Here is a 26,925-nt window from a genome sequence, read left to right on the forward strand (position 1 = left end):
CAGTGGATCAACAACTCATGTAAAATCACTGATGATCCAACTTGTTGTTCAGTGAGCTGCAGAGAAACTTAAAAGAAAACAAATGGGATTATGCATTTTAAGGTTGGCTTTTTAGATGGTAACTTATTATGAATTCCTCTGAGAGAAAGTGCACCTGTCCCTGTGGCGGCTTCAGAATCTTGGATATGTTCTGTACTCTTCATTTATCCCCTTCAACCCAAAGGTTCCCCCAATTGGGGGACCCAATTTTCCCTATTTTCAATAGGGATCGCGAAAAAAGTGAATTATGAGAGAATATTTTGAAGATGGACGTCAAATTAAACAGTGAAATCTGGGCTACAAGACTGTTAAACCAATTTTAAATGTGACAAACATAGCTTTAATAACACTTAAATGAATTACTATGTATCAAACTTCGTAAGTTCCTACAGAGATGAAAGCCAACTGTAAACTTGCTCTTACCTTTGATGTTTCTCTGTGAAAAATGAATCTTTCACCACCAACAACGCGCGCTCCGGTCAGACTGACTTCCTGTCTTACATTCAAAAGCTTCAGGGTGTCTCTAGGCATTATTCTATCCTAAGGCAGCAGCCAGGCGCGTCACATGCACGCGCTCTGTTGCCTCTCATTGGCTAACAAAGCTGTCAATCAAAATTCAGAGACGACAGCGTCCTTCTATTGTAAGGAAGTCCATTCATGTGGACCATTCCCTCGCTGAGATACAGGCCAGCAAAGAGAGACGAGTCTCAGTGGAGCCATCTGGTGTTTGTTTTTGGAATGGAAAACATATTAAAGTCTGCAGGGACTTTGAAACAATGCCATAACATAATAATATTGAACATTAATAGTTATATAATGTTCTGCTTCTCTTGATCAAAGTCAAACTTTGCAGAGATTATGTTCACAGTTTAGATCTTATTCTCCTTCATTCCAGAGAGATATTCATCCTCACTTTTATTTTTTTTCAGAAGAAGCTGAATTATTTTCATGTTTTTTTTGTGTGCCATCTTCACCCTTAAACTAATATTTACACATCTTAACAAATCCCACAATGTTTCCCGTTACTATGACACCAAAAGTATTCAAATAGACCTTGTGGTTTCAGAGACGTACTCATTTTATTATGAGTAGGACATTTTCGAGCAGAGACCCAAAAATAGGTCTTAAGGGGATTTATATTTGAAAGCACTGGCCCACGAGACAATGTTTTGATAGACATTAAATCCACAGTGACATACATTTGTTTATTGTACAGAAAAAGCATCTCTTACCTCCTCAATAAATAGTTCATCACACTTGGATCTCTGCTGTATTATCATATATAGATCTTGTATGCGTCCTCAGGCTGAGACACACACAACATACACTTTTAATAAATCATCCAGCAACAATCATTTCACGTCTGTGGCCTCACACTGGAATGTCAACACTGAAAAATTCAAATAAAAAAACAGAACATTCCACAACAACAAAGCATGAGATACAGTATTCAAAGTAATAAATACAATTTACAGTTTAAAATGAGCAATATCTCACACAGGGCTCCTCTTCTAAAGGGATAGTTCAGGTTTTACTGACGTGTGTCCATGTGAAATAAAACACTGTACATTAAGATGATAGGACATTACAATAAAAGATATATATAAAACAATACAAAGACAATGACAAGACTTCACAGAGGGACAGTGGTTATAAGATGTATGCTTCTTTAAAAAGGAGAGATTTTAATATTCCAGAGGTCATGTGGTCAGGAGTGCCAGAGCAGCGGAAAGCCCTGATCTCCATGGTGACGAGGCGGGTGGAGGGGACGGTGACATGAAGACATGGAGACGGATCTGAGGGAACAGGCACGGGTGAATATTGTGAAGATGGACGTACGCGGACCGAGTTCTATTATTGATACGAGGTTGGAATGATGGAGTGCTGTCGAGGACGACGCCCCGACTCTTGACCTGACCTGAGAAAGTTCTCTTTCATCACTGTTTAGTTTGAGGAAATTTGAAGACAACAATGACTTTAAGTCATTCGAGCAGTTGGAGAGGGTGGAGTTGGTACAGGAGGTAACATGGTAGATGAATCTTTAAGACATTTGACATGGTGAAGACTTAAACTGCGCACACACACTTGTAGAGTGTCCTTTAAGTCTTAAAGAGAGAAAACGGTGCTTTCATCTCAGGAATCTCCTTTTTTCTCTCTTTTAGCGCAGATTTTTTTTTAGTCTCGGATTATTGGTTTGATGTTATGATAACTCATTTAACATTTAACTCATTTAATTTAAATCATTTATTAACAATATGAAGGTAAGAAAATCCAGGGTTTTCCACCACTGAATAAGGTCATTCGATGTTCAACTCACAAACGGATATTTAAAAACACAAAATGAGTGGTTATTTAATTTTGGTTTTAAAATACAAACATTAAAATTGAACATACGGGAGGAGGCGAGGTACTCCTTCATCATCCTCATCAACATTCCAAAATCATCCAGGCTGATATGTTTATCATGAAAATACACAATGCGAGTGTGTGCATGTGCAACACACACACACACACACATCAAAGCAGCACCTCTAACTCCAAATGTCCCATCAGACTCAAATATATACACTCTATATGAAAAAACAGGCACCGTTTCTGTCTTCTAGTGATTTTAATTTTGTTATTATAACTAAAGTTAGTCCATCCCTTTCTGACACTGACAAAGACAAAAACCTTGTAATTCAATTTGAATGTTTGTATTTGAAAAGGAAAATTACATTTTTATAATAACCGTTTGTGAATTGGAAATCGAATGACCACAAGACACACGGACGGTAAGCGGTGTTGTTGCCATAGTTACGTCACACAGAGATGTTCTGTGCTGTGCTAAACACATACAGGGAACCAACAGTGACTTCAGAGAAGCCGGAGCACCAAATCAGCAGTTGCCATGGTTACTAGGAGTTGGCAGCAGTGTTGGGTTTAGCGGGATGAGGTAACGTGGAGTCGTGCTAAAATGGCTACAACACTATGTTTTTTCCCTCTGGTACGCCTACACTGGAGGCGTGGCCAAATCGGAGGTCAAGATCGTGATGTCGTTTAGAATCATATTCTATTTATAATGGAGATGGTGACACTCTGGTGTTAGTAACACGTCTTTGTGACACATGGTCTGAGGAGTCGAGCAGGCACAGCGCGGGCAGCGAGCAGCGGTTCAGTCACTCACTCCATCATTAGCTGGTGAAGGGTTTGTTGACGACTTTGTCAATCCACCTCAGGAACCTGCTGACACGAGTGTACACCCCGGGGAAAGAGGGGTTACCACAGCCGTGACCCCAGGAGATGATACCCGTCAGCACCCAGCGGCCCCCCTCCCCCTGGCAAACCAGCGGACCGCCGCTGTCGCCCTGGCAACTGTCCACGCGGTGGCGCTCCGACAGGCTCCCGGCACACAGCATGCGGCTCGTGAAGCGATGAGCGTATCGTTTCTTGCACCTCCAAGACGGAAGCAGGGGCACCCAGGCCTGGAGCAGAGTCCGAGAGTACTCTGAGTCTGAGAGGGGAAACATTCATGTTCAGATACACAACACAATCTCATCCATTAAAACGTGTGTGTGTGTGTGTGTGTGTGTGTTCTAACGGAATAAACTGGATTGTTTTCACAATGAACACATTTATGCTGTGATTGTTTAAATAAAACCTAATAGATGTGAAGTCGTTATAATTAACTTAATTCTGAGTCTATGTCGCATCTCTTTCATTCCAAACTTTTTACAAAAATGATAAACTTACATTTTAATTATAAAGGCAGTGAGCACATCTCAAAATCTAGTCTGTCAGTCCATTTCACACAAAGAAAGAAGGAAAGAAGGAAGATTTTGAAAGACATGACATCTATTCATCTATTTCCTATTCTTTTTTTTTTAGTACTAATAATAATAAAAAAGTCATTGTATTTAATCATTAACATTAACTAATAAATAACACACACACAAGCTGGGTGCAAGAGCAGTGTCACCTGTGATGCCCCAGCCCGTGATCACACAGGCGGCCGGTCTCTTCTCCCACTTGTTGCCTGACTCTGGCAGACACACTGCACCGGTGTGAGGGTTGAATGCCACACAGTTGCCCTCTGTACCCTTGAGCCTCACAAGGGCGATGTCATACTCCCAGTCCTGACTGTGATACTTCCTGTGGACGACGATGCGTTCAGGGGACAAGGTGCGTTCAAAGTCATCCTGCTCCTCAGTGTGGTAGTCCCCCAGGCGTAACACATAGTGCGATGGATCTCTGCCGAATCTGAGAGACATAAATGTTCATATTTAATACACGAGAAGCGGAAATTCGCGGTTTTTAAACGGGATTATTTCCATGGTCATTTCATCAAATGTGATGAAATAGCTCGTTTCTTCTTTTAAAGACATTTCTAATACCACTTAAATCAATTTAAATGTAATGTCAACCTTTTCATTATACCAATTCATTATAAATAATTATTAATAATTATAATTATAAATATGTTTTACAGTGTCAACTAAATATCATTCTATATGGAAACAAACATTTATTCATAAATGATGTGAAATATCAGGCTTTATCCATCCAATAGTCACGATAGTCACACACTGGACAGATCACCAGTCCATCACAGGGACACACAAAGACACACAAAGACACGCAAAGACACACAACCATTCACTCTCACACTCACACCTATGTGTTAATAACATGTGGTCATTTTAAAAGACATGTTAAGATATAATTTACCAACTTATGTTGCATGACAATAGTCAACGGATCAACAGTGACCAGTGACTCTTATACAATATTTTGTTTCTTAACAATAACTTTTAAGCACAATTCTCTAATTTGTGACATGTGTTTAATACAGCATATAATCCCACAACACTTTTGACTATGTGCTATAAAATAGACAAAACATGCTCTACTTAGAAAAAGCCCAAAGACATCATGTATCGTGCATATAACACACAAGTGTACGCACACACACACACACACACACACGTGTCGTATATCTTTTTTATGAATTTCCTCTTTTATTTTTATTTATTATTATTATTATTATTATTATTATTATTATTGTTATTATTATTAAGGGCATGTGGTCCTGAGCTCCTGCTATTTTCAGACTCTTACCGTTTACAGTTCAGGAAGCTGCAGTAAAGAACATGTTCATATAAAAGTGTGTCAGTGATGAACACAGCTGTTTCCACTGCAGCCAGCAGAGGGCGCTGCCTCCTACCTCTTGAAGCAGTGGGCAGCGGTGACGACCCAGCAGGCGTTGATGAGAGAGGCTCCACACAGAGGATGATTTCCTTTAGACTGAGACCTCAGCCACAGAGAAACCTGCCAGGGCCACTGACCCCTGAAATCACACAGGACAAACGCTACGTTACAGCACTGGGTTGGCCATTTCCATAGCAACAACACGTCAACACAGTGTTGTCTATGATGCAGTGATTCTGAGACATTATTCAATCCATCCATCATTTATTGATTTCTAAATTAAATTTGTTTATTGTTAAAACAAGTTTCTCTGCTACTTAAATATGAATATTCATTTGCTGGTTTCTTAGCTCCAAATGACAAAGAATTATTAAAACAGAAACTGATCAAAACAATTCATGGATTAAAGCATGTGTTTCACGACTGTGAATAGATTAGACCACCACACACATTAACAGTGTTAGTAATTATCACAAATATTTTATTAATGGTTTAATGGAAGCTCTTTAAAAGAAATTATATAAAATACAACGATTATTGTTTTACAAAAATACAGCACATTATTATTTCTTAATTAAGATCAAATTATAGTTATTTACTTCCTTCACTCCTTCATTACTTCCTTCTCAGAGAAGAATTCCAGTGAGCCGGCTCAAAAAATTGAATTACAGTTTGTTATTTGCCAAATAAATAAGTTTTAAACAAGTTTTCTTGTGTGGTGGTTTAATAAACCGTTACCTCAGCGCCTTATCGCCTCCTATAATCCGCCGGCGCCGCCGTTGATTATTGAGCCTCATGCCACAGGTGTGTGTCCACATGTCCCCCACAGGGTCCAGCGTGTAGTCACAGATGACACCCGCGTCCTCACTGTGGCGACAGTCATGTCCGTCCTGTCCCACTGTTGCACACTGCTCTAACGACGCCTCCCTCCCAGAGCAGCGGACGTTGTCCAGGTGGATCGGACCTCGACCCTCGCCAAAGTACGCCATGGATCGAGCTTTCGCTGTGCCACTGAGTGGACATCACACAGGTCTGTTAATGTTTGTTTCCTTTTGTTCTTGAAATATCATTGTACTGCATATTTGTACACACAGACAGTAGTTTAAGTTGAATTCATACTATATACTACAACGTTTTCTACACAATCTTCTACTCAAAACTATTCAATCTTGTGTTAAAAAGTAACTTGAATGTTGACTGTTACTGTACAGACTGTTCCGTGTGGCTCTACGACTTTGTGATTTTTGTGAGGACAAGCAAATATTTTTAAAAAACAACAAAAACAAATTCAATCGCAAACCACTGCTCTATTTTATTTACTGCATATCTGTGTTTTAGTCAAGGATGGATGCTTCAAATTCTGATCACTTTCAAAAGTGAAAGTGATTGTTGTTGTTGTTGTTGTTGTTGTTGCCTTCATAACCCTGCACATGAGGTGCACACATAACACACACATAATCTCTCCTGTGTGTGTGTGTGTGTGTGTGTGATATTTGCTATACAAAATCAATAAATGAACATGAAATCAATGTCATACTTTTTTCTCACTGATGTAATGATACTAGTTCTGTTCTTTTCATGCATTCCCATAACGCTAGCAGTCTTTCCCTATCTCTGTTTAACCCTCTTGACCAGGGGTGTCAAACATACAGCCCGGGGGCCAGAACCGGCCCGCCAGAGGGTCCGATCCGGCCCATAGGATGAATTTGTTAAAATTTGACACTACGATTACAATCTAAACGTAATGTCAAATACAATGTTTTTCACTTCCAGATACCTGTGACTAAATGTTTGTGTCTTTATAGATCCAGATGTGATGTGTAAATAGTAAGTTTAGGCATGATATTTTCTCAAGTAATGTCATGTTTTGTAAAAAATATCCTTCATTAAATGTAAAACAAAGGAGAAAAAACAAAGGAGTTCTTGTTGTTCATAGGTTATTATGTTATTATTTTACTATTTTTACTGGTCCGGCCCACTTGAGATCAAACTGTGCTGTAGCTGTGTGTTGAGTTTGACACCCCTGCTCTTGACTAAAGAACGAACACACGCCTTGTTTTTTCATTCAACCTTTAAAATGTATTTATATAAAAGTGATTTGACTTAGGTCTCTCTGTCTATAGAGAACATCTGCATTTGTATCTTATGGGGACACATGTGTGTCAATGACAGTGGTACAGTGGCTTGTCACTGGGATGGTAGAATAAAGGTTAAAGGTTGTTGAAGTAAAATCCACTTTGTCCACAGATTATTTGTGTTCATTGAAATCTATTTAAGAATAACATCTTCTTATAATTGGCTATAATGTATTGACCGCATTCATACTGACGTGAACCCGAGCTGTTTGCAAACTACAGCTGCGCTGACATCATTCCAGCCGTCGTCACACACACTTCCCCACTGGTTGTTGATGAAGACCTCCACTCTCCCCTCCTTTCTGCTTTCTCCACCAACCAAACGCACCAGAGGGCCTGTAACACAACAGCCACACACTTCATGATTAACAACTGGACAGAAGCTCTTAGTTCACTTGTTCACAGCTGTGTGTTTTCTGTGACACACATGGACGTCATGTGTTCATCAGGAAGTTTTTAAATGTGTGTGTGCTGTTTACTGTTCACTGCTGTGGAACTTGAAGAGTCAATGTTTAAATATACTGCATAAGTGTGACTGTGCACATCAACCCGCGGCTCCCGAGCCACATGCGGCTCTTTACCTAGTTTCATGCCACATGCGGCTCTTTACCTGGCATGCGGCTCTGTGTGTGCGCATGTGTGTGCGTGTGTGTGTGTGTGTGTGTGTGTATGCGTGTGTGTGCGCGTGAGTGTGTGTGTGTGTGTGCGTGAGTGTGTGACTGTGCACATCAACCCGCTGGCTCCCAAGCCACATGCGGCTCTTTACCTAGTTTTCATGCGGCTGTTGTGTGCCTGTGTGCGTGTGGTGTGTGTATGTGCGTGTGTGTGTGTGTGCGTGTGTGTGTGTGTGTGTGTGTGTGTGTGTGTGTGTGTGTGAGTGTGTGTGTGTGTGTGCGGGTGTGACTGCACATGCTACATGACTCTTTACCTAGTCATGTGTGTGCGTGAGTGTGTGCGTGCGTGCGAGTGTGTGAGTGTGTGTGAGTGTGTGTGAGTGTGCGTGTGTGTGTGTTGTGCGTGTGTGTGCGTGTGTGTGCGTATGTGTGTGTGTGTGATTGTGTATGCGTGTGTGTGTCGTGTGTGTGTGTGCGTGTGTGTGTGTGTGAGTGTGTGTGCGTGTGTGCTGCGTGAGTATGCGTAGCATGTGTGCGTGTGTGTGTGTGCGTGTTGACCACCTGAGGCTGACATGTCACTGGCGTCTCGTTCTCTCTCACAGCGAACGACCACGTCCTCGCTGTGGGAGCAGTCATGGTGGCCCCACTGGGAATGGGAGCAGGCCAGTAGAGTGGACTCTGATCCCTGACACCTGACGTCATCCAGCAGGATCAGCCCACGACCTTCTTCATACACAGCGTCAGGGGACACGTCAGTCTGGCTCCTGCACACACACACACTGCACACACACACACACACACACACACACACAGAGCTGGATTTTAACCAAACTTGATGAGATCACAACTGGAGAGAAAATCTATAAAGGATATGCGCTGGCTCTGATAGGTCAAAGGTCAAGGTACTCTAAATAAAAAAAAAAACTTTTTGCCAGATTTCTCTGAAAATTATACACTGACACAAAGGTGATGCAATAGTTAGGGGTGTCAAATGATTGCGTTAATTGCGATTAATTAATTACAGTCATATTTAGCGTGTTATGTTCTTTAATCTTTTTAATTTTATTTTTAACTTGTATTTTCTAATTATTTGGAGTTCGACAAAAGAACACAGTGGAATGTAAATGGCTGCAAACAACAAATGACTTTATAAAGCCACTTTTTTGTTATATATCAATCTTTTGATCTGCCACAATAATGTAATAATGAATTTAAATGAAAATACCTCAAGTTGAGGGCTTTTTAAAGTAATTATTAGGTGAGATTTTAAAAAAAAGAGATGAATTAGATCGATTAATTACAGATGATAATTAATTAATCTCTCCATTGACAGCACTAGCAATAATGTCTTTGTTCAGGTACCTTTGCCTTCCAAAGATCTACACAAGATAACCACTATTAAGTCAGAAAACTGCCTTATTGTGTAGAAATACTTAATTATATGAATTTATTTAATGAATCTTTATTCTTACATGATGGAAAAATGTATGCAGTATGACAACTACCTACAGTTTATTGACAATGAGTGGAAGTTGTGATCCTTTGCTTCGACAGTCAAAAAAACAGACGTGTGTGTGTGAGGAATTCCTCCACATGGCCAAAATATAAACATATTTATGATGTGAGATGAATACTTTTAATTAAAAAAAATAAAACACACAGAAAATAACTCATTATCACTTGAATTTAAGAGGCAGGCTGCAGTGGAGCTGTAATGACTGACCTGAAGCCCAGCTGTCGACACACTACCTGTGTGTTGAGCTCCGTCCAGTTGTCGTCACACACAGTGCCCCATTGTCCCTGGTGGTAAATCTCCACGCGACCCTCCCAGTGCTTTAATGACCCCACCAGCCGCACTGCACCTTCTGCAACAGGAAGACATGCGGTTCATGCTCAGGACGTGCAGGAAAACTCTGTGTTTGAATGTTGTTCCGAGCTTTTCTCCTCACAGAGATCTTTATCTTTGTATTACAGTGGAGATCACAATGCACCTGCATGTGCTCAGTCATAGGACAGGACACATTTGAATCTTAAATCATTATTCAAGATTCCCTTCAGCAAAAACATCACAGATGCAGATCAGAAAGATTTCGATCAAAAACACAGATGAAGAGAAAATCAGAGTGATGAAGGAGACCTCAGTTAATATATAAAACTGATTTAAATCAAGGTTGTGATTGACTGGATTAGCTGCAGGCTCCGCCTTGTTTTCCACATTCATGAATATGATGATGACTATCAACTTGTTATTTAGTGCTGTTTATTATGACATTCAATAAGATCGTGTCTCGTTCTCAAGAACATATGGAGGAAAAGTGAGTGGCCCAGAGTCACCAAAGCATAGCTTCAGTACTGATCTACGCTTCTGATGCGTTTCCTCTGCAGCCTCTGACCTGTGTATGGGTTGCAGGAAACAGCTGCCACTTCCTTGTGGTCACCGCTGTGTGGTTCCCAGTTGTAATGAGGACACTCGTCCAGAGACAGTTCATTTCCTGTGCACTGGACCTCATTTAGCAAGATGGGACCAAATCCCTGGTGAGGCAATGACCAAGCTTTAGCCACACCCCTGTTAGTCAGGACAAACACAACAATGAATGAGAAGCACATTAATGTCTGCGTGTGAGCTACTCCTATCATTACTGCACATTTATTGTCCTGCTGTCTACTTTAGTCTGGTCTGCATGACCATCATTCATCTACTGCTTCATCCTCCACATGAGGGTCATGGGGCTGCTGGTGCCAATCCCAGCTGACATAAGGCGAAAGGCGGGGTCACACCCTGGACAGGTCGCCAGACCATCGCAGGGACACATAGAGACTAACAACCAATGACGCTCACACTCACACCTTTATGGTTTGGAATAGCTTGGAATAGGAAATGAGATTTTAAAAGACATTTTCAGACATGTTATAGTCACTTTAGATGTGTAAAATGAAAGGGATTAAGATTCAAAGGAGTCCGTGAATATTTCTTACCCCAGGTCCAACTGCCGACAAACCACCTCAGCATCAGTGTCATCCCAGTGGTGACCACAGATAGTTCCCCACCTGCCTTTGTGGTACACCTCCACATGACCCTCGAAGTCCTCCAGGCCACCCACCAGCCTCAGAGGGATTCCAGCGCCTGAGAAACACGAGAGAATGCAACAACATCCATTCAGCACAGTGCACATGTGTGCGACACATGTGAAAAAAGAAAATTTCTTGTGTGTGATAGAAAAAAATATAGTGAAAATGTTTCTATAAACAAAGAGATATAAATACAGAACCTGTCACACGCCTCACAAACGCTGTGTAAATGGACCATTTAAATTCAATAATAGAAACCAAACACAGGAAATGACTCATGTTCACTAAGTAGTTAGATGTGGTTATGATGGGATATATCTGTGTCTCCATATTATCCACCTTTATTTGTTCAGCACTTTAAACAAACCACAGTGGACCAAAGTGCTGTACAGAATAAATAAAAGACATAATAAGTAAATGAAGTGAAATAGATTAAAATAAAATAAAAACACATGAAGAAATAGCAGCCATACAATAAAAAACAATTAAATCAATTAGCTAAAAGAGGATGTGGGAACACCTGGTCTCACCTTCCGGTTCAGCACAAACCAGCCCCGCCTCGTTGCCATGGTTGCAGTCATTGGTGACAAACTTCTGGCTCCGGCACAGCACTAAGGAATTCTCATTACCACGGCAACCCAGACGCTCATAATGGAAGAATGACCCAGGACCAAAGTAGGATTCGTGCAGAGCTGTACCGATCTCACTGCACACACACACACACACACATTTGTCATATTTAAATAAGTGAATGAATTCATGTTAAAACGGTTGATTGACAGTTCTATGCAAAAGTCTCAGCTCTGTGAAACTGTCCTGCTCACCTGAGTCCAAGCTGTCTGCACACGACACTGGCATCACGGTCAGTCCAGTGTGTGTCACATACTGCCCCCCACTGGCCATTCACATAGACCTCCAGTCGCCCATTGTTGATCGATGACCCTCCCACTAATCTGGCTGCACCTGCAGACAACACAGGGGTAACACGTATGCTTTATTCACCTGATTTGATTTGCTTCAAAGTATCCAGCAATTGTTTTGAGATCACTACTCGCGGCAGAGCCATGAAAACCCGTCTATTGCACCACTGATGCACCATTCTGATACATAAACACCTGTATTTTTAGTTTCTTGTGTCAAAATGATGGTCTCTTGAACTGATGTTTCACAACCTTTATTGCAACCTTATTTGTGAACACACCGTAAGAGCTACAATACAAGCAAAAACAATGCAAACAATTAAAACTCTTAACGGCATGTTATTATTGCAACTTTTAACGCTTTTTCCATGTATAATTAAATATTACCATAACTTATTCCCTTAAAACATTAACCTTTGTAAGTGCTTTTCTCCGTAATCGTCTGAATAGTTGTTTTTTTGACGGTTTCATCCGCTTTACGTTACTTATTTCCGGTTTCCATATTAGCATATTTCAAATTAAAAGCATGAGAACTATTATTTCAAAATAAAATGACACATTGACAACAAGGTCATTTACACTTAGTCCGCCTGCATTTCAAGTGCAGCGTCTTATATCCATGGAGAAACATTGCCATCTCCAGCAGATCATGTGAACAACCACAAAGTCCAACAAGTCTAACAATAGCATGGATACGACCTAGAGACAGGAGAATGTCCCAGTGTCTAAAAGTAAGATTTTATTAAACTAGACAACTGCGACACGTTTGCTTTCAAATGAGGAATCGAGACTCAAGTGAATGTAATACACTTCCACAGCATATAATGTTAATGAAGAAGAAAACTCCTACACCTCACACCCCTAAAGGTCCAGGTATATTAGTACAGACCGGTGAGTCTCATTCAGGAGGCATCACAGACAGATTGTAAAATAAACTCTGTGATCTCATCATACTTGTATACTGTATGTATTCATGTTCCTCCCTCAGCTGTGCTCACCCTGCCGGCAGTCACAGTGAGCCCAGCTGATGGCACCAGAGCTCTGCCTGAAGAAGCACCAGGGGTTGGCCTCTCCGTCTGGGTTTCGGCAGAAGTTGTGCTCTCCCAGTCCTCGCTGCGGGTACTGCTGTATGTAATCTGGGAAATCTGTCCACTTCAGGCAGGGGAAGCCCGAGTCCGTGTGGAAAACTGAGCCGTTATAATATCCCAGCTCTTCAAAGCCTTGTGAACAGGAGAGAGGAGCTGCAGACACAGGACACGAGACAGTCAGTCAGTTCTTATCTACTTGGATCATTTAATGACATATGAGCAAGAGAGTTAGACAAACACACGGGCAACACAGATATACATCACTCAGATCCTGAACCTGAAGCTTAATGCAAACATCTGTCACACTCGTTGTTGGCTGATGTTTCATGTATGTCACGTGCTGACTGGCTGTTCTCTTGAAAACCTGGCGTGTGTTGTGTTGTTTGCAGGTGTAAGTTAAGGTCATGTTCTCCATCATGAACACATCACTGCTCTCCTCCGACACACCACGTAGTGTTCAAGGCTCTTCAGCACCTCCATACCATCACCCCTGTAATCACTGACACATCTTTGATTACCACAAGATGGCGCAATTGTTAAAATGAATCATTTACTTCAAATTTTGTTATACCTTCCATTACTTTCTACATTCAACATTTGATTTAATGTGCAAAGGTTTGCCTGTTTTTTACTTTTCTTTTCTCTTATTTCCATCGTTCCCCTTTCCCCTGGTTGTCTGTGCATGGAGAGGCTGAAGAGTTCAGATTCAACATCGAAAAGATTCAATATTGTCATATCCACACTGTCCACTCAAAAATAACAGCAATAAAGTGTACAAAAAGAAATAGTATTAACATTAATGTATAGTATATAAACAAAAATAATAACTATTACATACATACATATATCTATATATATATCTATATATATATAGATATATATATATATATATATATAGATACATATATGTCATCAAGGCCATCCATGAAAAGAACCTCAGGAGAAAAGCTCCATTCTGAGTTAATAAGTGGGCAAAAGTGTCAGAGACAAAGAAACATTAGACACCAGAGAAAAATTCATTTTGTGAGATCCAATAGTCATGAGTCCAGTAAAGGTATACTGTATATATATGTATGTATACTGTAGTACAAGCTCTTACTGAAAAAGATACTAAATGAAATCATCTACAAGGGACAGTGAACGCTTCCATAGACGATGGAAGCATCACATCAATGGACCAGGGTGACGCTCAACTGATTACTGAGGTTATGAACGACATCAATACCAGTCTATATGACATCAACCACATACAGTATATGATGAAACATCTCAAACATCAAAGGAAACTCCATGTATACAATGCTATCACAAAAACTGCAAGGGAAGTGAGTCAGCGTCGATATTTGAGCACACACTTTCCAACATAATCTCAACCCCACAAAGGTCAAAGTCTCTTTTAATGTCCAGGCATTCTTGTATCACAAACAGGCAGCAGCTGACGTGGCAGCCACACAAGAAGTGACACAAATTATCAAGACTTAACATCAGTCAAGAAAGGTATATGGAAGCAGAGAATGCAAAGCTGGAGGAAAGAAAAGGGAAAAGGCACAATGTTCATGCTGAAAGCATCTCAGGACGATGAAGAAAAACATAGTGTTCCTCTTCCTGTTTGTCCGTCACAACCATTCACGGCCACTAAAACAACATCCTCTGTGAGCCAGTGTCAACAGGCTCCACAATCACAATCAGCTATGATGGATATGTCCCACGAAGGTTCTCATGATCTTGTGAGGACACACGCTGAAGCAATTACAGCAAATAGGATTCCACTTCCAGAACCTGCTGTGTTCTTTGGAGATGACAGGATGCTGTGTATTGATGGTAAGAACCTGCCTCACCAACAGAAGCTCTTCTTTATTACACCAGTATGTTGGAGGTCCAGTCAATGGTGCTATTGAAAGACACTTCATAGCTGAAACAGAATGTCTTAAAGGGGACATATTATACCCTATTTCCCCCATTAAAATAGTTCCCTGGTGTCCTAATGAACATGTCAGTGACATATGATGCTTCATACCATAAGGGTGAAGCATCATAGCAGTTCAATAACCCTGCTAAACCCGCCCCTTTCAGAACGCTCGGTTCCCTTTATATGCAAATGAGACACAGGCAAACACACACCCACTTCTTCCAGGGTGTTGCTGATTTGTCCTCTTTACAGCGCTCACTCGCTCAGCTCCTGTTCCCTCCGCTCCATTCCTCTCCCCCTCCCTCCACTAGTTCTCTGACAATATCAACATGGCAGCGTGAGCAGAAAACAGCAAGAGTGCCGTCACAGGAAGAGACGTCCTACATAAGGATCGAGCCGAACACTGTCCAACTGTAAATCAGTTAAAAACACTTAGGGACAGCACCACTGATTGCTGCTGTATGTGAGTGTATCAGACTGAGTCTGTGCTCTGGTCATGGAGGACGTACTGAACAAATATGTTTAATTAGGACGTGTCAGAATGGTCAGTTATGAGCTCTATGTGACCTTTTCTTAACAATGTGTGTTTTCGTACGTCCCCTGACTAAATACGGCGACCGCGGGCCGCAGTCTGATGTGAAGTGGTGCGAACACACGAACACACGTTTGCTGACTTTATCCGGCACATTAACTTCATATATAAAATCCTCTGTAAAACACTGTGCTCCACTGTGCAGCCACCAACAGCACACTTGTCCCTCCGCGTTGACATAATACCGCTCTTCCTCCCTCGCCTGCACTCTCGCAGGGACAAGGTGGAGCTAAGGTGGAGCTCTCCAAGTAAACTTACTGGTGGGGCGGTAACATTCGCATGCTGCCGTCATAAGTGCAGGGAATTCAACATGGAGTGTTTTATCACCTACACTTACACTAAGGGCCCTGCGATGGACTGGCGAACTGTCCAGGGTGTACCCCGCCTATCGCCCGATGTAGCTGAGATTGGCACAGCACCCCCCGCGACCCTCTGGTGGAGGATAAAGCGGTTAGATGATGACTGACTGACTGACTTACACTAAGGGGGACCACGAAAACATGACTGAGTATTCTTTTTCCACACTTTGGCGACTGGTAGGGCCTCCAGAGTCCCAAATATAAGTATTGAAATGGTTAAAAAGTTGATTTTGCATAATATGTGCCCTTTAACACTGACTGACTAATCCATGACACTGTGAACAACTGTTTTATTGGCATAGTTTCACACATCGAGGTCAAATATTACCAACAGTACAAACCTCTCACTCAGCCCCAGAAGCTTGGACCCAAATGCACGAGACCAGAAACAGGAGAAAGGTTTTAAAGAGCTTTAGTGACTCTTTACATCAACAAACAAAAGGTGAGCTGGACAGCTCTGAAAAAAGGCTAATCGCTAAGCTAAACTCGATCTCAAACTTGAGAAGACAAACAAAACCTTAGCTTGACTACAACTTCAAAAGCTCTACTTCTTGGTTCGAAACATGGCGTGACACGGACAACATACATCAGACACACTGGCAAACCAGAGTGGGAGAAGGGAGTATATGTCGGGAGCGAGGGTAATGAGCACCAGGTGAAAACAATCAAGGAACCAGGCAAGACAGCTCACAGGAAGGAGAGAAAACCCCCTACCAAAATAAAACAGGAAGTGACACTGAACTAAAACTGACGGTGCATGACACGAGTCATCATTGAGAGGAACAGGTTTATTAATCCCAGTAGATAAAGTCACTGTTACTTTATAAACCTCCTAATCCAAAGTTTAGGAAACACTGCATTATGGTATATTATCACATTGTTAGTATTTCCAGAATCAGCTTCACATAGAGTGCACTTAGAGGGAATTTCCACTCACTGTGTAACTAGACTTTTTGTATGTTTTTATAACGTAGATAGATTTCAGTCCCAGATTAAGCCTATAATCCAGAATGACCCTCTGGAGAATAGTTTGCACGGATTAACTGTGAACATCTCTTATTTAGCTTCACTTGCAGTTTTCACATTTTATCGACAGGATCGCAGACCGCTTCGGATTTCTCCCTCAGGTTCTGGATTGGTAAAAAACAGGTTCCGTGTTAAACCTGATACATTCACCTGGTAAGCAGATGGAACTTTCACACTACTACTTCACACTAGCTACTGTCAAGTGTGAAAACTGATGTAGAAAAGTCCTTTCTATTCAAACACAGACATACTGTAACCCTGATCTGAAAGTATTTCAGTGTTGAACCTTCACTGCCATGAAAGATGAGGCCAGTAAACCAGGTCATGTGCTGTAACTTGGTGCATTTTAACAACTAGTGCAATTACTTCACACGACATCCTGTGTCCACTATGCTTATAGCGTGGATTGTCACACAAGGGTTACTTCCTGTTTCCCTTCCAATGTCACGTGCGTCTGAATTTCTGAAAACGCTAAACAAACTGAAAAGAGTAAACTCGAGGAAACACAAAGAACACAAACGTCCTGAAACAGAAACAGAACACTCAACATCATGTCGTCGGTGAAGCAACCAGCCTGAATGGAATGTAAATGCATGTGTGTGTGTGTGTGTGTGTGGAGGGGGGGGGTCACACCCTCAGGAAAGGAAGCGTAGGACCTGCCAAGCCTCAACTCAACTGGATAAAGTGCCGCTCTGTTCTTCTGATACGTAAAGGTGTCAGTTGAAAATCCTGCAGACTCAGCGTTTGTTGATTCAAAGCGTGGGAAAAGTTCAGTGGACGACATCTGCACCTCAAATCCATTCCTGTTCCTGTTGTGTCTCCAAAACAACCTCAATTTAAAGAGTCATGTGCATCATGTGCATCATGTTTGTAGACTCAAATGACTTTGTTTTCTCCCATGTTATTGTTGGAGTCCTGTGCGGAGTGTTTGCTCCTAATGATCCGTATGCTACAGTTTCTGTAGCGTCAATGGCATTGATACACAATGATGGACTCAAAAGTTATAAGAGTCTAAATAAATGTATTTGTAATAAATGTCACAAGAAAAATCTAAAATGTGAGTAAAGTAACTCTCATATTTCTGACATTATAACGAGAGGATGACGACGTCACTGTGTCGACTGTCTGCTGTGAAAAGTGAGTCTGCATCATTTCAACATTCAAATCCATTTAAGAAGAACAACTATGCTACATGCTACTTTAGCTTTAGCTTGTTGTGAAAATAAAGCTTAAAGTTTAGAAACATGCAAGCAGACAACTTCCATTCATCTGCTGCTGCTGTTACTGTTAGTGCTGCTGCTGTTACTGTTGCTGCTGTTGTTTCTGCTGCTGCTGTTACTGCTGTTACTGCAGCTGCTGCTACTGCTGCTGCTGCTGCTGCTCTGCTGCTGCTGCTGTTACTGCTGTTACTGCTGTTACTGCTGCTGTTTCTGCTGCTGCTGTTACTGCTGCTACCCCACTGTTTCTGCTGCTGTTACTGCTGCTGCTGCTGTTACTGCTGCTGCTGCCATTACTGCTGCTGCTGCTGCTGTTACTACTGCTGCTGCTGTTTGTGCTGCTGTTACTGCTGCTGCTGCCCTGCTGTTACTGCTGTTACTGCTGCTGTTGTTGTTACTACTGCTGCTGTTACTGCTGCTGCTGCTGTTTGTGCTGCTGTTACTGCTGCTGCTGTTACAGCTGCTGCTGCTGTTACTGCTGCTGTTACTGCTGCTGCTGCACTCAAACTGATCAATGGATTATCAAAATAGTTGACAATTCATTTAGTAATGGAGTAATAATAGATGAATGGAATAACTGTTGAAGCTGTACAGGGATGAAAATGAGTATAGACAGACAGACAGACAGACAGACAGACAGACAGTCAGAAACCAGGGTTTCTCCCCTCTCTTAGATCACATTATTAACATTTACATCATGCTGAACATGTTACACAATCATTGACCAATAACACAAAATGTGTTCACTTTCATTTCATATACGAATATGGAAACTTTGCCGCCAAGCAATAACTTCAAAATTAGTGCGAAGCACACATTTTTGCAAAGGTCATGTAGAGGTCACCACACACACACACACACACACACACACAGAGTTTGACCCTTACCTGTAACAACAGTGAAGATTCTCTGGTCAGAGACCTGTGGGTAAAAAGACGAGGACATCAGGCTCAGAGCAGAGGAGGACAATGAGCTCTTTCAGATAATAAGTGGTTCTCATCTGTTAGGATGAGTACATTGGCCCAGGATGTGTGTGTTGTGCTTTCATGCTAACATGCTACATGGTACATAACTGTTGTGTTTCCATGACAACGCTTTCCTCCTCTGCTCCATGGATCAAGCGTGGAGCCATAAAACACTACTGTTTATGCTCCTATTTAAAATATAAACATTAAATTGATCATTCTCATTTATTTTGAATTTCCTCACGCCACCACGCATCATCCCATGTCCCATCCCATGATAATCTGGGTTATTCAGGACATAATAATAATAACATGTGTGCACAGAAAATAAGCTCAATACAACTGTTTAAGTTATTAGTGGAAATGTTTATTTTTTATATGCAGAACTCTTTCTATCTCACATCTGTTGTTTGCATTCAAAGGAGAATTTCCTCTGTCAATACTGAGAAGATTTGTGAAAATTGTGTGTGTGTGTATGTGGGGGGGGGAGTATACAGCTTGCCATAAATCATTAGAAGAAGAAAAAACAATAGAGGGAACCTGGCTTTCGTATGTCAAGTGAGGTCAAACAGTGAGTAAGTGTGACAGATGTAGAGTTTTCTGGTCTCTTTGTCTCTTTGTCTCTTTGTCTCGTCCTCCACGCACAAACACACAGTTATTGCTCATACATATTTATACTTTCTGTCGGTGGTGTGAAGATTCTGCAGCACGTCACAGCATTCCACAGTCAAAGTTCAACATAGCTGGACTGCATTCTGCGGAGAACCGTCGCTTCCATGTCATCCATAAATACTAATGTATTCAGAGCACAGTGGTGTCTTTGTCGACACCATGATGACAAACACGTCAGCTGGAACTTCTGGGTCCAGTTTGAATGAATATTTCTTTCATGAGTCAGAGTGTGTTTACTGTATATGTATCTACTGGTGGAGCTGACTTTTCCTTCATCACTTTACAGCAAAGACAGACAAAGCAGCTCTTCTTCAGTATGGATTACTTCCTTGCTTTTCCTCTACTAGTGTCCTTCTTGTTGCCATGGTTGCACAATGACGCTTCATTCAACCGTCCATTTATCCTCTTCTTCTTCTTCTTTGGAAGGAATGCGCCCTTGTACCGCCACCCGATGGTGAAGTGAGATACTACAGGACCCCGACGAGCGAATATTCCAGGGTCCGTGCAATGTGGCGCGCACTGCGGAAGTGTACCAGGGCTTTGAATGAATGGGTGAACGGCAACATTGTAGTGTAAAGTGGCTTTGAGTGGTCATAAACACAAAGCATGTACAGTGATAGAATAACAGCTTAGACGAGGGACAATATTGGTGGATCTTTGCTCCACCGGGGGCCAGTATCCCTGCATTCTTTTGTGATTTTTGCTAACATGGTCTGAAGACTTGGTTCCCCCAAGTTTTCGCCGCCGACATCCGACAAGGTACTTATAATAATTGTAAGTATCTAACGTTTGTCAGATGATCCAGACAAACAGTCCACTGAGCTGTCACTCCAAACCTCCACAACAAATAAAATACAATCATTTTTGAATGATTCAATCAATGTTTTATTTGTGTATTTTGAGTTTGTGGTTGATTTTTCTTTGCTTCCTTCATAAAGTCTTGCTCGCTTGGTGATACTGACATGTCAGTCCTGCTTCAGAGGTACCACTCCATACACATCAGCTGTGGACGAGCGTTATGTAACGTTAAATCAGCCGAGTCATTTTAACACTTATCTACAGTGATAATATCACTATCAGACTTTGACCTGCTAATAATGTAAAGCAAACAGAGCTGGACATTTTTAATGTTTGCTCAGTCCTCGGTGAGTCTGAACATCAAGTGTCAAACATGAGGCCCTAAAGCTGAATGTGAACGCGTTGAAGTGTCTTACAGGCTTCACTGTACACGCATAGACCTGCACTCGACATTAAAGTCATTATGCATAAATGCTGTGTCCTAAAGGGTTGTTGTAAGAGACAGTGACTGTGCAGAGCGAGCTGCTGCACCTGGATCCACGACACCAAAGTTCACACAGCAAATCAGTGGTTTTATCTCACGCCGGTTTGTGTCACTGAGGTGAATCTGTACAAAGGATTTCAAACAGAGGCAGCAGTTGTTGAGCGCCTCCTGTGTGCTGTGACGTTAAATCACTGGTTTTCAATGTCAGTCAGTCATCATCTAACCGTTTTATCCTCCACCAGAGGGTCACGGGGGTGCTGTGCCAATCTCAGCTACGCCAGTCCATCTCGCCAGTCCATCGCAGGGCCACACACACACAAATAGAGACAAACAACCATTCACTCTCACACTCACTCTTATGGTCAATTTAGAGTGTCCAATTGACCTAATCCCCACATTGCATGTTTTTGGACTGTGGGAGGAAGCCGGGGAACCCGGAGAGAACCCACGCACACACGGGGAGAACATGCAAACTCCATGCAGAAAGGCCCTTGTTCCAACTGGGGCTCGAACCCGGGTCTTCTCGCTGCAAGGCGAGAGTGCTAACCACTTCACCACCGTGTTGCCCGGTTTTCAAAGTGATTTGAAAAAAAACATTAGGGTTCCCACTCACAAACACTCTGAAGACTAAATGGTCTGTATTTATATAGAGCCACTCAAAGCTGCTCTACACTCCACCCATTCACCCATTCACCCACTCACTCACACGTTCATACAGAGCATCTCTGTGCAGCACATTTTCTATCACTCGTCTTTTTATACCCACTCACACGCTGTGGGGACCAACGTGGGGTTATGTGTGTTGCACAAGGACACATCAGCATGTAGACGATAAGCCGGGAATCAAACCCACAACCTTTGGAAGATGAAAGATGACTTGCTCTACCCCCAGACTAGTGTTGGTATAGACGTCATTATGAACATTATGTGTGTTTTTCCGTACTTCTCTGACATGACAAAAAACACTTTTCCATTATACAGTTTCCTCTTGTCTCTACTTTTCCATCAGTGACAGTACCTGCTGCTTTTTTAGTACCTGCTGCTTTTTTAGTACCTGCTGCTTTTTTAGTACTTTTTATCACAACCCGCTCAGTGTCAGACGGCGTCTGCTCTCTGGTCGCACAGGAAGTACTGAACGATTCAGGGAACAAATCTTTTTCATGAACTGATTCTAATGATTCACTTAGTGTTTGTGTCACTGCAGTTTCACACAGTCGTGCTATGACGCCGCCGCCCGAGTGAGCTGTGGAGCGCAGCGTGGCACCGCTCAGTGTTTGTATATAAGACTTGTGCTGCGTTACATTCACATGGTAAGTTATAACAAGATTAACAACAGAGTTCACCACAGTCCACTTCAGAATATGCTCAGTTGTGAGGACTTTTTCCCTCCAGCTCAACAAACGCTCCAAAACCAGATCTGCTCATATTTGGACGACTGCAACTTCCTGTTCACTGTCTACATCAGGGGTCGCCAGACTTTTGAGGGCCAGATTTGATCATGGGAAGATTCCCGAGGGCCAAAGCGCCCGTCAGACCTTCAGACCTTCTTTCTAAAACTCTAGACTTACATACAAATGCACTGTTTTATAATAATTTTATAACCAGCTGAGCTAACACAGTGAACATTTCTCACACTTTAACTTCATTTCATTGGCTTTTGGGAAACTCTAGAATTTATTTTGACTGAACCCGAGGAGTCAAGCTCGTTGCCTTTTAACCTTTAAATCACGTTTAAAAACACATTTTTGCAGTGTCCACTTTCACAGTGCTCAGAGTCTGTGTGTGTGTGTGTGTGTGTGTGTGTGTGAATGTGGAATTTGTGATAAATACTGAGACAAAATGGCAAAAATATAAGAAATACAGCAATAGTGATTTTTGCATCTAAAATAAGCAAAAGCAGATAAAAATAAAGAGCAGGTAATAAAATCTAGTTTCTATAGTTACAACATGTGGTTTCTACAACTTTACTTTGACAGCACTTTTATATTTGCCTGACCTTTGACCTTTCCATTCACCTTACTATGTGAGGTCAAGTATCTACACTTGATTTATGAGTTTACTGGTCTAAAGTTTGCAAACACACACACACACACACACACACACAGAGACAGTGTGTGTGTGTGTGTGTGTGTTACCTCTTTTCTTTACTGACAGGACCAGTAGTCCTCATAGAAACCAAAAACCTGGTTCTGATGAGGCAGAAACTCAGAGAGAGTCGTGATAAACCTGATGTAGTCGCCAGTTCTAGAGGTTGAACTATGAAATGATTGAACGTGCACTTGTATCTGATCATCAATTCAATCCAAATCAATATCTTTTACAGCGTCACTTTACATGATGTTCAATAATAACCGAGATCAACAGTAGTTACAGTAGTTAAATTCACATGATCGACTTCTCCTCTGGTTAAAAACATGAAAACAAATCTGCAGTAGTGCTATGTGGACATACAGGAAGCATAAGGCTGCACCGAGTTAAATAATAAGTAGGAATAATGTGAATAATAATAATAACACCAACGTTAACATAGAGAGAGAGTATATGAACAGACATTTGTTGGAGTAATCATTGTCCATAAGTGCACCTGGAAATCACATATGACTCATATTAAAACACAAATATCAAAATTGCTATATTACATAAATCCAGATATACTAAATATGAATAGTTAATTATCTATTGTTCAGTCTTAATGGATTATTTAACCTAATGTACTGATGTTTGGAGTAACACCTATAAAGTAACACAAAACTTAAAAAATAATAATTATCACATATTCTACTTAAAATAATAAACCAAGTACTTATTTATTCATGAAACTACATACATTAACATTTTATGACCTACAATAAAAAATGATCTCCTGCCAAACAGAGAGAGGAAATGAAGTTAAGGTGTGAAGCAGCTGCACAGATGAATTAAAATGATTTTAAACTTAACTCTGACTCTATTAATACAATGACATGAAAGATCAAATGTATTTTCCTGTTTTTAATTATAAATCACACGCTGACAGGAAACAACAGCACTAAACATGTGTCTCTGTGCAGAATGCAGCTGTTTATAAGAATGTGTGTTTACAAAGGACCTTTCCTGTCATAAACACTGACCTTGCCAGGAGACCAAATCCTGGTCCTAATGAGGCAGAACCTCATTCCGAGAAAAAGGAAAGACTTTGTCCAATTTTTGACAAATGTTGACCATTTTGAATCAAACTGTCAAAACTTTGAAGGGCTTTTTTTTAAGAGATTGTACCCGTGTTTTAGTGCGTGCGTGCGCGTGCATGCGCGTGCGTGTGTGTGCGTGTGTGTGTGTGTGTGTGTGTACCTCTGCAGAGACACACAGCAGCAGCAGCAGCAGACAGCGCGGGACCGACACGGCCCTAACTTTCCTCCGGTTCATCCTGCTGAAGGAATCATTTCCTCCACAGCTTCCACTCACACCTTCAGCCCCTCTGTCCACCCGTGTTCCACGAAACGATCAGCTATCCGAGCCGAGCCGAGCCGAGCCGAGACAGCGCGAATTGCACAAGAAGACAGTGACAGGAAAACACATTCTGTGACAGCAGTGGACGCGCAACAGTCTAAATACAGCGGAGTCAGACATCCAACCCTCCTGGAAGAGCTAAATATGACTCTCCCTCTCTCCCTCTCTCTCTCTCTCTCTCTCTCTCTCTCTCCCTCCCTCCCTCCACGTATGTGTGTGTGTGTGTGTGTGTCTGACTCGCGCGCACAAGAGGACACAATGCATTCCCTCACCCTCACCTTAACCTTCACAACTAAATGCCCTAACCCTTACCTTAACATTTAACCCTAAAATCAAGTCTTAACGCTCTAAAAGCTCTTTAAAGTTGTGAGGACCAACTCAAATGTCCTCACATTGTGTCCTCAAAGCCGCCTACACACACACACACACACAGACACACACAGGCACTCGGGTTAAGTCTAAAAATGAACTGATATGTATGTTACTATTATAACATGTGAAGGTGTCACATGAATAAGGTGACAGATTACACAAATGCCCGGAAGTCCTTGAAGGCCACATGAGATAGTTGACAGCCAGAGGAGCAGCTGAGGAAAAACAAAACAACACACACATCTACACACACACGCGCACACACCTACACACACACGCGCACACACCACACACACACACCCTACACGCACACACCTACACACACACCTACACACACACACACCACCACACACACACACCTGCCACACACACACCTACACACCGCGCACACACGCACACACACACAGACACACACTTACACACACACGCACACACACACACACGCGCACACACACACGCGCACACACCACTACAGACACACACACACCTACACAGACACACACCCCACACACACACACACACCTACACAGACACACACATACACACACACGCGCGCGCACACACACCTACACACACGCGCGCGCGCACACATGCACACACACACACACGCACACACACACACCTACAGACACACACACACACACGCGCGCACACACACACACGCGCGCATACACCACATACACACACACACCTACACAGACACACTTACACGCACGCACGCACACACACACACAGACACACACACAGAACTAAGGCTGCAGAGTCAACAGCAGCGCAGGCAGCTTTGGACTTGACTTTAAATGCAACACCAATGACTCACGAGGGCACTTAGAGTTTGGGATTGAACAGACATGAGATTCTCTGCAGGCTCACGAGAGTCGATTAACTTCATGGACTTTAGGATCTGACAAGAACTCTTTGAAATGCCTCAGGACCCAGAGCCCTCAGAAGCTTGCATGACACAGGAAGAGTATTTTTCTCAGATCAACTGGAAACAGCTGACAATCAGAAAAACTAAGAAAGCTCCAGCACCTGAGATCTGGAGTCTGTCAGGGCAGTTTCTGCAGCATTATGGGATGGTTGTTGTTGTTTTTGTTGTTTGGTAAAATAAGCCTAATCATTTTTCCACTTGAAAAATAATCTAATTTGAATTTAAAAAAATCAAAAATGTGAACAACTCACTTTAACCTTTAATTACCATAAACGCAAAAACAGGAACAAGATAAGTTTTTTATCCGCAGTTGCAAGTATTTGTAAATGCATGGTCTTGTTTTGACAGAATGAATATTTTTATTTAACAGTGAGATACGCTATAAAGAAATGCATACAGATGTGAATTAAATACTATTTCTGTTGTGTATTACAAGTCATTTTGTAAATGCTCACTCTCAGCCAATTTCATTTAGTCAAAGGAGCTCTCAAAAGAACAAAGGTTGGAGAGCTGTGTTCTAAGATCATCAGCAATAAAAAAAACTAGTTTTCAGTAAACGTTTACGACATGACAGAAGTTCTTTGCTTGTTTACAGTGTGAACGTGGCTGTAGATTTACAGTATATCACATATCTCCGAGTTTGTTCCATTCCACATGGAAAACATGGATGCAAACATATCCCAGGCTATCACCGGTCAATAACCTCTACAGGGGATACACGATACAACACGCGATACATGGTCTACGATACCAATAACGAGACGTCCCACACACAAATCAAGCCGAACTGCAGATCACTGCAGAACTACTGAACAACCCTTAAAACGTGAGCGTTCACCAAACGTTGATTTTGTTAACTCGACTCATGTGAAGGGGAGGAGCAGCAGGCTGATGTCATGCAGACATGTGAGAGAGGAGATGATTGCTGCAGGCTGTTGAGCAGTTTCCTCTGTGGTCTAGACATTTGGTGGAGAGTGATAAGGAGGGCGGGGCAATTGTCCTGTGTAATGACTGGTAGATAAACAGGGGCACAACAAAAACACAGAGATCGCACACAAATCC

General features: G+C 41.9%; 1 protein-coding gene across 1 annotated transcript; it reads right to left on the minus strand.

Annotated features, from left to right (window-relative positions):
• Nucleotides 1-1,223: 1,223 nt before the first annotated feature.
• Nucleotides 1,224-24,703, minus strand: si:ch211-51a6.2 (neurotrypsin). Its single transcript, XM_044046574.1, has 14 exons — nucleotides 24,402-24,703; nucleotides 19,043-19,076; nucleotides 12,963-13,205; nucleotides 11,869-12,007; nucleotides 11,575-11,750; nucleotides 10,952-11,099; nucleotides 10,369-10,541; nucleotides 9,699-9,840; nucleotides 8,537-8,739; nucleotides 7,556-7,697; nucleotides 5,965-6,237; nucleotides 5,243-5,365; nucleotides 3,998-4,278; nucleotides 1,224-3,532 (listed from the first exon to the last, which is right to left on the minus strand). The coding sequence occupies exons 1-14, from the start codon at nucleotides 24,474-24,476 to the stop codon at nucleotides 3,213-3,215; spliced, it is 2,472 nt and encodes an 823-aa protein (XP_043902509.1). The 5' UTR covers nucleotides 24,477-24,703; the 3' UTR covers nucleotides 1,224-3,212.
• Nucleotides 24,704-26,925: the final 2,222 nt, after the last annotated feature.

Source organism: Solea senegalensis, linkage group LG15 (assembly GCF_019176455.1).
Source record: "Solea senegalensis isolate Sse05_10M linkage group LG15, IFAPA_SoseM_1, whole genome shotgun sequence".
In the NCBI taxonomy this organism is placed as follows: domain Eukaryota; kingdom Metazoa; phylum Chordata; class Actinopteri; order Pleuronectiformes; family Soleidae; genus Solea; species Solea senegalensis.

Excerpts from the sequence above, each read along its gene's own strand:
- si:ch211-51a6.2 (XM_044046574.1), bottom strand. The coding sequence starts at position 24,476 with ATGAACCGGAGGAAAGTTAGGGCCGTGTCGGTCCCGCGCTGTCTGCTG. Across the intron at positions 12,008-12,962 it reads TCACTGTGACTGCCGGCAGG|GTGCAGCCAGATTAGTGGGA; the intron begins GTGAGCACAGCT and ends TGTTGTCTGCAG. Across the intron at positions 4,279-5,242 it reads GCTGCCCACTGCTTCAAGAG|ATTCGGCAGAGATCCATCGC; the intron begins GTAGGAGGCAGC and ends TATGTCTCTCAG.